The sequence below is a fragment of the Zootoca vivipara genome, chromosome 4, assembly GCF_963506605.1.
Source record: "Zootoca vivipara chromosome 4, rZooViv1.1, whole genome shotgun sequence".
Lineage (NCBI taxonomy): Eukaryota > Metazoa > Chordata > Lepidosauria > Squamata > Lacertidae > Zootoca > Zootoca vivipara.
In genome coordinates, this window is record NC_083279.1 from 29,109,221 (window position 1) to 29,123,315 (window position 14,095).

Consider the following 14,095-nt stretch of genomic DNA (forward strand, 5'->3'; position numbering starts at 1 on the left):
GATTCTTCTCTTCTCATGAGGTGGCCAAAGTATTGGAGCCTGAGCTTCACGATCTGTCCTTCCAGGGAGCACTCAGGGCTGATTTCCTTAAGAACTCAATGTGTTACATTAAATAAATAAGCTTAAGAGTTAGAAAAGAAGGAGGGAGAGGAGTACAAAGTTGAGCTGATCATGTGTCAAGAAGCTTGCTGTAATTAATTAATTAGCCACACACATTAGATAGACCCTTAATTTTAATTACATAAATGTATTTTCCTCTTTTGCTCATCATTTATCCAGTTAAAATCATAGTTTAAATTTTATAGGCAGGGATCAGAAGAGCTAATGTGGGGATAGAAATTTTCCCTGCTTGTGTATTTAATTCCACCGACTCTGGAGAAGAACTTACCTTTTTGATCCCCAATCAATATCTGAAGAGCTCACAATTAGCAGACCGCTTGGTAGTTAACATAAATCTGCAAGTTAAAATGACCCAATTCCATTTGATGTATAATACATAGAGCAATAATGCTGCCATCATCCTTTCAGAAAATGTCTGAAGCTTTGTGTCATGGAGATGTTAAAATCATACTTAAGATTGTTCAGTTGTCATGATTATTGCCTCTTGGTTCTCCTGAAGTGTGGAATGACATATGAAATATCCATATTTCGATTCTCTGTTCTTCAGTATAGAGGTCATTGGGCAGTTTAAATCAGTCTTGGGTGTATTATATTAAACAGTGATTGCTAACTATTATGCATATATCCCTCCCTTCTTTCCTTCCTCCTTTCTACTCTGCTTCCTATTGTTTTAGGATAGAACATTTTATAGAAGAAAGTAGAACTCTATAGGGAAGAAGTAAGCCACTGAAGCCAATTGTGGAATTCATGTCAATCAGTGTTAAAAGAATTTGACTGACTAGTTTACATATGTGGAAAAATAATCTAACTTATTTTTACAACCTCAGGCTTGTGGGCAGTTTCCCCACCCTTCTGCAGGATCAGGTTGGTTGCCACTGAGGTTTTGTGGCTGTGAAAATTTATTGCCCACAGAGCCAATCAATCTGTATTCAGCAGCTTAGTCTGAATAAATAGAGCCATTGTGCTTGTCTGGAATATGTAACCAAAGTTCATCCAGTCTGTTTGCCTCTCACATCTCCTGAGGTTCATAAATGGCAACACCCTGGTATGTACTCTTGGCCTCTGCCAAAGAAATTGTGAAATTGTATAAACAGAAGCTAAAGAAGCAACCAAAATCCATCTTTAGAGACATGGCTTCAAAGTGGAAATCTGGCTGTGAGTGAAAGAAAAAGAACTTTGTTGTACAGTGGAACCTCGGTTTATGAACACCTCGGTTTATGAATTTTCGGTTTATGAACACCGCGGACCCATCTGGAACGGATTAATTCATTTTCCATTACTTTCAATGGGAAAGTTCACTTCAGTTTATGAACAGACTTCCGGAACCAATTACACCCATGCTTCAGTTTATGAACATTTCAGTTTAAGTACTCCGCGGACCCGTCTGGAACGGATTAATCCACTTTCCATTACTTTCAATGGGAAAGTTTGCTTCAGTTTATGAACGCTTCAGTTTAAGTACTCCGTGGACTGTCTGGAACGGATTAATCCACTTTCCATTACTTTCAATGGGAAAGTTCGCTTCAGTTTATGAACGCTTCAGTTTATGAACAGACTTCCGGAACCAATTGTGTTCATAAACCGAGGTACCACTGTAGTACTTTTCAAGTAATAGCTCTCTCTCTCTCTCTCTCTCTCTCTCTCTCTCTCTCTCACACACACACACACAGAGTACATATGTGCTAAAATATTATAATGAATTCATATTACTTGAACAATCATATCAGGTAGGACAATACCTAGCATTTTCACTCCAAGACTAAATAGCAGCTTCAGTGGGGCAGGTTTTTGGGGAGCTTGGGACTACAGTTAACACCCGCTTCCCCATATGTCAGCCCATCTTCCAATCCTGTTCATGCGCACACATGACTGCTACTTAAAAAAATTAAACTTGTGTATCATCAAATGATACACAAGAATTGATGCTTTTGAATTATGGTGCTGGAGGAGACTCTTGAGAGTGCCATGGACTGCAAGAAGATCAAACCTATCCATTCTGAAGGAAATCAGCCTTGAGTGCTCACTGGAAGGACAGATCGTGAAGCTGAGGCTCCAATACTTTGGACACCTCATGAGAAGAGAAGACTCCCTAGAAAAGACCCTGATGTTGGGAAAGATTGAGGGCACAAGGAGAGGGGGACGACAGAGGATGAGATGGTTGGACAGTGTTCTCGAAGCTACGAACATGAGTTTGACCAAACTGTGGGAGGCAGTGGAAGACAGGAGTGCCTGGCATGCTATGGTCCATGGGGTCACGAAGAGTCGGACATGACTAAATGACTAAACAACAACAACATCAAATGACATGTTTAACTTAAGCAATGCCATTAACTTGTTTTTAATAAAATATAGTAGAAACCTTTCAGGGGACATTAAAGTTACTCCACCACCTAAACCTTAGCCTTCCCTAAGGGCACGCTGATATAACTCCCAAGCTAAAATATTTTAAATCTCAGCATTGCAAGCCCAGATTAGCTATGACAGTTTTCATTAATGGTGTCTTAGTAGTAATGCATCTAAAATTGGCTAACAAGATTTTAATAGAAGATGGTTTAATGATTACATTTAATGATTTCAGCAGCCACTGCCCTTTACAGCAGATGCTCATTATTTTTTTAAAAAAACCTTCTTCTATGTATTGCTGTATGTCTGTGCCTGAAAGAAATGGTGCAGAGACCAGCTCTATAGTGTTGTGGGTACAACACAAAGAGACTTGATTTGAATGTGCTTAATAGAGATAAGGTCAAGTGTATATTCCACAGTGATGCACTGAAAGTTCTATGCTTGTCATAAATTATGTAAAGTAAGCACTTGGATGGTGTTAGAAAGGGAAGGGAATGTGGGCAGGAGCAGAGAGGATTTGCCAGGAAGGGGTGCTATTGCACAAGCCCATTCATCTCTGTGAGCTCGGTGAATTTAGCACTGCTTGTGCAATTACATTGTTTGGTAGGTGACACCCAGAGGCAAGGTGGAAGCACAGAAATAGTTATGCAGAACATAAGGTGACCTAATAAAAAAATTCCTTCAGTAGCACCTTAAAGACCAACTAAGTTTGTCATTGGTATGAGCTTTCGTGTGCATGCACACTTCTTCAGATACACTGAAACAGAAGTAACCAGACCCTTATGTATAGTCAGAGGGTGGGGGTGTGTGATGGGAATGGGTGATGGGCTGATAGGAGTGGTAAACCTGTTGATGACTGTTAACGACTGTTAATGACTGCAATTGGTGACCTGCTTGCCTGATGATTCTATGGTCTGCACTGAACCTCCTTCTTTCAGCATGTCCTCCTCTCCAGTAGCAGGCATCACCTGAGGACATGCTCAGTCCAAAGTATGGGATAGTACTGCTTCAGTGGGCAAAACTAAATGTGTCTCCCCCCTCTCAAGTTTTAGGCAAGCTATCAAAACTCTGTCTGTCTGTCATCTACCTTTTTTCATCTTCTTGTTATCCACTGTCTTGCAAAACCCTATACAAATATGGTATGCAGTCCCTAAGGTGGTTGGATGGTGTCTTCTTATACACCTCCTTCTGGCAACTCCTGCAGCCAAGCTGGTGCCAAATGTATTTTTCACTTTCCTTTGGACCATATCAGCGAAGCTGAGCAGGGGGCATTGTTTTCTTGGCAGCCCAGGACTTCCATACACACTGCCCAGGCTTGTGCCCCAGGGAGGTCACTTTGGTGCTGCTAACACAGCAAAAACAATGCAGGAGGCAGCAGTTACAAGTTACTGGTGTCTGCAGCCACAGCAGGCCCTGTGATTCCCCAGTGGTTTGATTTCACCGCCCGCCCCCCGAAGTGCACTCCGTTGTCTCTCAAGACACAGCACCACAACAACAGCAGCAACAAACATCATTATCATCATAATCAACAACCACAAATATTCTTAAAGAATAAAATATATGCAATAATAAAAAGGAATATCACCATTTTTATAATGAACTAAGTTGATCATACATACACTTCAAACACCAATGACACCTCTTCCCATTTATCATTTTTCTATTCAGGGCCTTCTTTTCTTAAACTTACTCCCCCCCCCCCCTTTTAATGCCTAGCTTTTGAAATACTTGTCTTCCACATTCGCTGACTAAGCAGAGGCTGTTTCATTCTGCCCTTGCTTTTATTGTATATCAATTGTTTATATCATAAGCCACTTTGTAAGCCAGATTCTGTCATATGGAATGTACTGGAGAGATGCTCATTGAGTACATTACCATAGTTGTGGCCAGGTTCCAGCAGTAGTGTAGCCTGTTTACTACCCAGCAAGTACAAGAAATAAGTCGCATTTATTGCTCTTCCCAACTATGAATTATCCCAGCCTATAATTAGGGTCCAGTCCGTTTTTTCCTCTACATCAATAACTGGCAGACACCTCTCCCATCATATAGTTCTTCTTTATTGTTAAAAAGGAGTTACTAAAGTTGTTAAATTGACTGCAGATTCAAAGCTTAATGCAGCATATAGTATCTGGCCTTAGTATTGTTGTTTAGTCGTGTCCGATTCTTCGTGACCCCATGGACCAGAGCACGCCAGGCACTCCTGTCTTGCACTACCTCCCACAGTTTGGTCAAGCTCATGTTCGTAGCTTCGAGAACATTGTCCAACCATCTTGTCCTCTGTCGTCCCCTTCTCCTTGTGCCCTCAATCTTTCCCAACATCAGGGTCTTTTCCAGGGAGTCTTCTCTTCTCATGAGGTGGCCAAAGTATTGGAGCCTCAGCTTCACGATCTGTCCTTCCAGTGAGCACTCAGGGCTGATTTCCTTCAGAATGGATAGGTTTGATCTTCTTGCAGTCCACAGGACTCTCAAGAGTCTCCTCCAGCACCATAATTCAAAAGCATCAATTCTTCGGCGATCAGCCTTCTTTATGGTCCAGCTCTCATTCCCATACATCACTACTGGGAAAACCATAGCTTTAACTATACGGACCTTTGTCGGCAAGGTGATGTTTCTGCTTTTTAAGATGCTGCCTAGGTTTGTCAGTGCTTTTCTCCCAATAAGCAGGCGTCTTTTAATTTCGTGACTGCTGTCACCATCTGGAGTGATCGTGCAGCCCAAGAAAGTAAAATCTCTCACTGCCTCTCGCGGTCTTAGTATTAGCATTTTTCAAATTTTTCTGACCATTTTAAGGCACAGCTCACCTCTTCCCCAGCAGCAACTTTCAGCTTCTTCCGTGCATTGCTGTACTCTAATTACATTGAAGTTGCTCACTTTTCACTCCCAATTACAATGGAGGCATTCAGTTTCCCCTTTGATTTCCTTTCACCAACAGATGGCAACTCATGGCAGTTTTGGGGTAGTTTGTTTTACCGATGCTGAAACCTAAATATTTGCTGATTATTTCCCCAACTTCTGACTTGTTGTAATGAAAGCTGGAGATAGAAGATGCAATCCCAAGGGAATGAGAACCACAAAATTATTACTGCTGTTAGAATACTTGTGTTGTCTCATGGACTTGAAGTACAGCTGGAACTTTTCCAGAGTGATTAATAGGCTGAGGGAAAATCAATCGACCTAGCGCTGAATGAATCTATATCCACTAATGGAGGGCTGGGGGAAGAGATGGACAAGATCCTGTATCTTACAATTTATGGCAACTGAGGTATCAAAGCTGAGCAATTCACCTGAAATTCTTTGCTCTGTATTCCAGACCATCAGTATTCCCCCTCCCCCTCTCCTACTTCTAGCACAGCAGTATTGTTAAAATCCACTTGAGCAGAATCACAACCCTTCTTTGTGTACAGTAGCAAGTTTCCTGAAATAACTGTATTGATTTCAAATAAAGATAAGGAGCTATAAACACAGCTTCAGGGGAACGGTTTTAGGTCAAATACCTGGGCGCAACATTCCTTATTTGCAACACACACACACACACACACACACACACACACACACACTTCCCTGAATTTCTGGTTCTCATCTGTGAGCATTGTTGCTTACGTAGCTAAAAAAAAAAAAAAGCATCACCTGCCCACAGAAGGGGAGACAGGAGAAGACCCCAAGGTTTGCAAGAGTGCAAAAAACCTGGGGGTGGGTGGATAGGAACTAAGCCAGATTGATAAACCAATGGGCACTTAATGTGCTTAGTGGCCCTGGAATGCTGACTGACTCTGTGGATGGTGGAAACAGAAAACCAGGTGCAAGGGGAAATGGAATGGAATATAATGAAAGAGCAAATAGCAGACTAAATGAAACAGTCAAACAGGAGTACTCCATGTTGTTGCAGATCCCGCTTGCTAGAATATAACATGTGCAAGGGTGCCATTGCTGTTCTGGTTTTTGGGCAACCCAGCATTGCCCTCTGTTTTTTTAATAATCATGGAGGAAATATAGATTGTGCTGTGGTAGCTACAGCAGCAACGAATACTTAGCAAATAGGAACTTGGTAAGTGACCTTATACATCTAGCTCAGTAGTGTCTGTATGCTGACTAACAGCAGCTCTCTGGATTCCAGCCCTACTTGGAAATGCTGGGACCGTCTCTATGCAAACCAGGTGCTCTGCCACTGAGCTATGGCCTTCCACAAACCCAGTCTGTCTCTGTCTCCAGAGAAACAGGAGAGAAGAAGAAGAAGAAGAAGAGTTTGGATTTGATATCCTGCTTTATCACTACCCGAAGGAGTCTCAAAGCGGCTAACATTCTCCTTTCCCTTCCTCCCCCACAACAAACACTCTGTGAGGTGAGTGGGGCTGAGAGACTTCAAAGAAGTGTGACTAGCCCAAGGTCACCCAGCAGCTGCATGTGGAGGAGCGGAGACGGGAACCCGGTTCCCCAGATTACGAGTCTACCACTCTTAACCACTACACCACACTGGAGAGGATCCCCACCCTCCTGTTTTTTAAATAGAAACACCACCATGGTATTTTGTAGCCTGTAGAAAAAATATATTTCCCAGCCTGTTTTCACATACCATATATACTCGTGTATAAGCTGACTTTTCCAGCACACTTATACTTGAGTGAGGTTCCCACCCGAGCGCATTTCTGACAGCAGCAAAGGCTGAGGAGGAGGAACGAGCAGCCTGAAAGCAGCCCTTTGGGGGTCAAATGCAGCTCACCTGGCACCTCTATGTGGCCCTGAAGAACACTGAGCAGACCATGCTTTCTCTGCAAGCCACACTCCTCCTCAACCCTTCTCTAGGGACCCCTCTAGTCGTTTTGTCTGCCTGGAGTGTATCATTGAAGTGGATGAAGTATGGAGAGTGGTGTGTGTCTTATCACACCCACCAGAAGTATTCAGGTCCTGGAAGGATGTGCATGAGGGAATGTGGCTCTCAGGCTGGAAAAAAATATTTGCTGTAGGTCTTTGGTTGTTTTTTTAAAAAAATAGTTGTCCACTGACAAATTGTCAAAACAGAAATGGTCAATATGAAATTTCTAGAAGTAGCATTAACACCGTTTAAATAAATAAAACATCAACACACAGCAAGAAGTTGACAAATAAACTAATATTGTCTGACAACGGTGATTATAGTAAAACGGATGTTTATGTAACATTCAGAGGGGCCAAAATATTTTCCAAAGCTGCTAATTAACTGGCACAGAGGAGGGAAGTGCATCAGTTATACTTTAATAAGCAATCAGCTTGTAACTTAAAAATGAATCTACACTGAGCATAATTTTCAGGGATTAGGTGACTCACTTGTCACATCTGAGCCCCACAGCAGACAGAGTAGCTCAGGCAATGAAGGGGAAAGAGTTGTGCTGGTGGCAGAACCCTGAGCACCACAACACACACTCTGCAGGGATGTTTTCTTACACTTCAGTTTTTCAGTTTGAAATGTATTTTTAATGCATGCAGCAAATACATATTACAAATGATAGTAGCTCATAGTACAGACACTACCGAAGTGAAAAACTCGAGTCGACTGAGTTCTGGAGTGTATGTTTTTCAGTGTTGCATCTTGTACCAAAAACCTGTGCAAGTTAAAAATTATTAGTATAGCAACATGGAAGAAAATGAGTTTGCAGGAGATTACTAATTTTTATATGATAATTGTCTTTGATAATTTTCTGTCAAATTAGTTGCGGTGCCATAGACTCTGTGCATAGGGTCCTTAAAATAGTCTTACTCAGTGACACTTGGCTTTGTTGTATTTGGGTGGAGTCAGGAGTTATCTATGGTTGTTCTGCTCTTGTTTTGGAGAGGTAATATGCCTCTCTGAATGGTATGTCTACCTTCCTGAATGGCATGTCACCTGAGCTTTCCATGATCATGAGATGGAATTTTTCCAAGTTCTTCACTTCGGGCATCTTGCCCATGTGAGAGATTCATCTGCTCTTTTCCTTGTGTGAGCTCTGGTTTTTTTAAAGGAGCACACAAGGCAGAGTTCAAGGCACACTATTTTTATACCTTTCAACATATAGTTATATCACCTGTCGGTTATCATCATACATACGTATGTGATTATCTTCCTGTTTATTTCAGAGATTACTCCAGGGTAATGGAATTTGAACCAGAACAAAAGACTTGTACCTGACACAAGCTTTTAAAGATTCAAACAGACATTCTGAGAGTACTGTACATAATTTATTAATTTCACTATCAGATCTCGGGGGGGGGGGATCTTTACTAGGGTCATAGAGTTAATTGTTACTTATGAGCAAATAAATACGAAGGAAAAGAAGAGATGTCGCAGATCTGCTTATCAGATTTGAGAAACCTGTTCTATTTGGATCCATTTCAGGTCTGTAGTTAAATGGTTCTGAAAAGACCTACCAATATCAGCTTGTTGTTGTTGTTGATGATGATGATGATGATGATGATGATGAAAGAGGCAGGTGCACCTTGCCAGGAAGGGCATTCCACAAACTGGGAACCACCACTGAGAAGACCCTGTTATGCTCCAACTGGGCAACAGCCAGCGGTGGCACCAGTTTGAAAAATCCTGGAATAAACTGTTAGAATTACTGAAATAATTGCAGGGTGGGTTATGAAGCATGTCACTCATGACAAGCAGGAAAGAAGAGGAAGTCCCACTGAAAAACAAAGAACCATTACTTTTGATTGTAACCAGGATTTCTCTCTACAAAAATAAGGTTTCTGACTTGCTAAAGTCCCTTCACATGGAGACAGTGGGACATGCAAAGTACAGTTATGAATTAACAATATGCAGAACCATTGTTTCATGCTGTGAATGAAATTGTACCCAAGTACAATTAAATTACCTAAGGATAATTTTTTTGGGGGGGGGGGTAACCGTATGTGCTACCTCATGCTTCTTGAATGTAATAAAATGTAGTCCAGTAAACACACGAGTTATGTGGGGGCTACATTCCATGGATAGCACCTAAAACAAAAAACGTGTATAGTCAAAACACTTTGGGTGCAATGGCAGGTGGGATTGCCAAAGTCTTTTCCCCCCTGGATGCCCTCCCCCTTCCCATTTTCCCTACCCATAAATAAAAAACTAACTTGCCAAGGATGTAAAACTGAATGCACACAAGTTAAATGTGCATAAGCTGCAGGCTTACTGTACATAAATATAGCAAGGGGCTACTCTTGTTTATAAAGATGTTACATAACTTTGGGTGTAAAGTATTAGCCATTGATTTAATGGTACAGTTGTTTGTACAAACTCTTTTTCTAAAGAGTCTGCACAGATACGATTTCCGGCATCTGCACATGCACGGACGTGATTTCCGGCGCTGCGGAAGCAAGTCCCTGCGCCGGTTTAGCGCAGCACGTGGGGACTCACCGAGTGGGCATCTCGGTTTGGGGGTGGCTCATGAGCCGGTTAAATGACCCCCCCGTGGGCCCCCGTAGGTTGCCTACCCCTGGTCATGATTGTAGCCAAGATTGTTGTAATATTAGACTAATAGGAGATGAGATTGCAAAAGAAGATCAAAAAGTATTTTTGTGTGCTACAACCGCGGCTAGAACTTTATTAGCCCAAAAATGGAAAATACAGGAGTTACCGACCATTGAGGAGTGGCAGACGAAGATGATTGACTATGCAGAATTAGCAAAGTTGACCTGTGGGATCCGAAACCAGGGAGAGACAAGGTTCCAAAAGGATTGGAGTAAATTTGTGGACTATATGGAGAAAAACTGTAGAAGTTTATAGACACTTGCAGGACTGAAATAAATCCTACGAATTGGTTTTAATTAGTTGGATTAAAAGAAACTGTGAGATAGGAGTAGAAAAGAAAACCGAATGATGGGAGGGAGGGAAGTCAAAGCTCGGCAGAGCAAAATGAATTAGAATAAGGGGATAGAAGGAAAAATGCAAACATTTATGTTATTTTGTTTGTTGTTGTTGTCGTCGTACGTTGTTTGATTGTTCGATGTTGTGTATTTGGAAATGTAATAAAAATCATTTGAAAAAAAAGATTATTGTAATATTAGGTATACTGTATTCAGTTAGTCACTGAAAACGAAGCCATCCAGGTCAGTACTTTCCATGAGACTCATGTCAGCAAATGGACAATAAAGAAATTGGAAGCTAGTTTGCTGATAAAAACAGCGTCCTGTTAAATTCGCAAGGCTGTGATTTTCTCTCTCCACAATTTAACGTACTAGCGAGATCTGGATTTCACCACCACCACCTTCAGCAGGCAATAACTGAGAGGTAAAGCATCAATGGAACATTCATGTGCTTTTGCAGCACAGTCAGAACTTGCCAACAGTGTATCACAACGATGTCTTAGAAAGCCTTCAGCAGTTCTTGCATAGTTTGCTAAACGTACAATTTTGTAACTAACAACAGATGATTCCAGGGACCCAAATATGTGCTGTCTGTTTTGCAGAAGAATGGAAGGGGACTAATGGTAAATGAGATGGTGGGGAGGAAGGGAATTATTTCCTGCAAGGTTTTCTTTTTTAAAAAAGTCATTTGAATAGAATCATATGGATAGAAAGATCTGTGCTTTAACCATTTGGGGGGCTTTATAGCATACTTAACAAAGTGTTATTACATCTTGTAGATCAGAAATCTCCATATTACTGCTACTTGTTAATACTTTAAAATTTGGACACGTGATAGGAATGTGTGTGACATGTTTTTTAAAGTGTTCATTGAGCTCCTGTTTTAAAAGTCAGAGTATAAAATAAACATCTCTGCCCTTCCTTCCAGCAGGCAGCACAGAGATCTGCTCTCCGGGTTCTATCCGACAGGTACATTTTGTCATTTTTATGAACTATAAATTGCTTTATGAAACGCTGAGCCCTATTTATTGTGGCATATAACTCATAATCGGATTTTGTCCCCAAAGTATCTCTGAACTGGGATGCTAAACATTTTTGCATGCTTGGATTTGTCATGCATGTGTGGAGTTTATTGCTGCTGGGGGAAAAAATCATAGTCTTACTGTATTTCATATGGAGTATGCAGAATCCCTTGTTGTGGCATGAAATGAGAGATATGAAACTGCATGAATGATGCAGTAAATTCTGAGCTTTAACATTTTTAAAGACGTATCTAGGCTCATTTCTCAGCGATAAGTACACCATTTATTTCAAGATGTTCTTCTTTTCCCTTTTCCCCCCTTTCCCTTTTCCTGGGGAATTTTTTTCTAGATTTGATTCCCTTATAAAACAATGTCTTTTATTCAAATTGGTTTGAGGTTTTTCTTCTCTCTCAGTAACTTATTGGCAGTTCTTAACACTTGCATACACAATAATACTTACGTTAACTAATTACTCAGTCTTTACTTGTGCAAAACATCTACTGAAATACGGTATATGAAATGTTCTGTCCTTTTCCTGAGTAAGGAATGGGGTTATAAGCCACACAGTGTAGCTTTACCTTAAAGAACTTTTAATGAAAAGAGATTGCTTAGAAGTGTAAAGGCTGTCTTTTAACACAGTTTTGATTTTATGTAAGTTTTAGGGAAGAAGGAATGTTGTTTTTGGAAGGTACATTTTACAGCACCTCTTTTTAAAAACAAAACAAAAACAGCCTACTAGATTTATATTTACCCACAAATGAGATACTGTGTCATGCGGGCTGACACAAAGCAAATTCTTCCATGCCTTCTTGGCAGGCACCTCAGCCCTTCTGGCCCAGACTCCCCCGCCTCCCTGAGAATAAGCAGTAATTGACTTTGTAAGGCAGCTCAGTCAACTGCTTCTCCAGAGCAGAACCTGCCACTTAGGATGAATTATACGTTGTGCATGGGTGAATAACATTTCTTTATGGTCTGAGGCTGAGACCATCAAAACTATCCCACCTCCACTGACAAGCCCTGTTCTGTTTAAAGTGTGTGTGTCTATGTGTGTGAGTGTGTGTGTGTGCGTTGAAACAGCAGGAAAAATAACTTGTCTTTGCAAACTTATCAAAAGATGGAATGCTTCAAGCTGTGTTAGCCAATCTTGCAAAGGGAAAAGGGTGCGGGGAGACAAAGGAACACAAACATTTGTGATAAATATATGTAATGTAGAACAGGAAGAAAAGACACAATCATACCTCAAATCTGAATGTATGGAAGGCAAGTTCCATTTGCTCCCCGGTTCTGTTTATTCTCCAATAGAATCAGAAGCACAAAATTATCTAAAAGTCCTTCATTCACCACCATCTAGAAAAACCAAACATCTGCTGCTGGGTGGGGACACCAGAAGGATCTGTAGTATGGTTTCAGTGATAAACATGATCCAGATAAGAGGTTTTTTTATGGGGGTGGCCCAATTGATCTAGGTCTAGGAGGAAGTGGGCTGCCTGTTCTTAACACACTCTAAAGCAGAGTTGAGGGACCTCAGATCTGGAGGCTAAAGGCAGCCCTCTTGGTATCTCTGCCTGAGCCTTGAGATTTTTCCCAGGCCATGCCCTGTCCTTAGCCACATCCTCTCTTCCCAAGCCACACCCCTCAATCACCCTTGTTTTGCACCTCTTTGAGTGGTTCCTCCTGGAATGCGTCCTTAGATTCAGATAATGCCTCTTGTTTGCTTGCCTGGATGGATGGTTGTGTGAACCAGGAAACATTTACTTTGGTTCCACCACCCATGTTTGCCTCTGGGCACACACAACACCGGGACAGTGCCCAGAAGGAAATGAGACCCCTGAGTTGAAAATTTTCCCCACTACTGCTCCATGAAATCAGTTGCCAAGACTAAAGGTCCCTGCCTCCCCACAGCTGTCTGTCTCCTCTCGCGGCTTTTCCCAAGCAATTGGAGACTGCTCCTGCATGCAGCCAATCTCTCCTCTGCCCTTTTCATGCCTTTCCTAGTTCTGGGAGACAAGGGGGCGGGGATCTTGCAGCAACAGGGGAGGAGACACCTGTGATTCTTCACCAGCCTCTTGACCTCCCTCCTCCCACTCGACAGCTTCAGCTTCTTGATTTCTCTCTGCCACAGACTGCCCCAGCTCTCTAAGCCCTTTTGCCCCTTCAGCTTCTGACACCACCTCATCCATGCATTAGGCATAGCATGGATGTCTGCAAGTGGCAAGCCTGCATATCTAGATCCCCGGGGTCTGGAACCCTGTACAATCTGCATGTGTTGGCTTTCTCCCTGAATAGTTCCTTGTGTGGATGATGGGGCTGGGAGAAGCTGTGTTTTGTCAGTGGTGGGGCTAGCAGCACAGCCCTGCTGCCCCTTTAATTGTGTGGACCCCTTTTGCATGTGTCATGCATTAAGAAGGCTTGCATTTCTAAAGATTCAACAGGAGCTCAGAGCACCAGTACTTTGAATTGTTTACTACTGTGGGCTCTTACATGTTTGCTGTCATATGAAGATTTAATTATTACGCACTCCCATCTCTTCCCTGTTTATTTCCCTTAGTTCAGGGAAACCCATGTAGGCAGTCCAGAACTCATATATGTGAACCAGAGGAGGCTGTTGGTATCCAGGAATGACCTCTCAGTATTTTAGTGAGACAACAGACAAACCATCTCCTGGTGTGTAAAATATGCAAAGTACCATGGGGAGGAAAGAGGGTAGATGTGTGTGGAATATGAATTGCCTCAGCATATGATTAACCTCACTGGCTATGTAGTAAATAGAAGATAACTGTGATCAAAAATGAATTTGTGCAATT

General features: G+C 41.8%; 1 protein-coding gene across 5 annotated transcripts in view; it reads left to right on the forward strand.

Annotated features, from left to right (window-relative positions):
* AFF3 (ALF transcription elongation factor 3) overlaps window positions 1-14,095 on the forward strand; it is a 226,647-nt gene that overhangs the window by 155,472 nt on the left and 57,080 nt on the right. For 4 of the 5 annotated variants that reach the window (XM_035114249.2, XM_035114252.2, XM_035114251.2 and 1 more), the window contains one exon: window positions 11,198-11,238. In XM_035114249.2, coding sequence (XP_034970140.2) covers window positions 11,198-11,238 — 41 coding nt within the window. The remainder of the gene's footprint in view (window positions 1-11,197; window positions 11,239-14,095) is intronic. The other variant, XM_035114250.2, reaches the window with a different exon arrangement.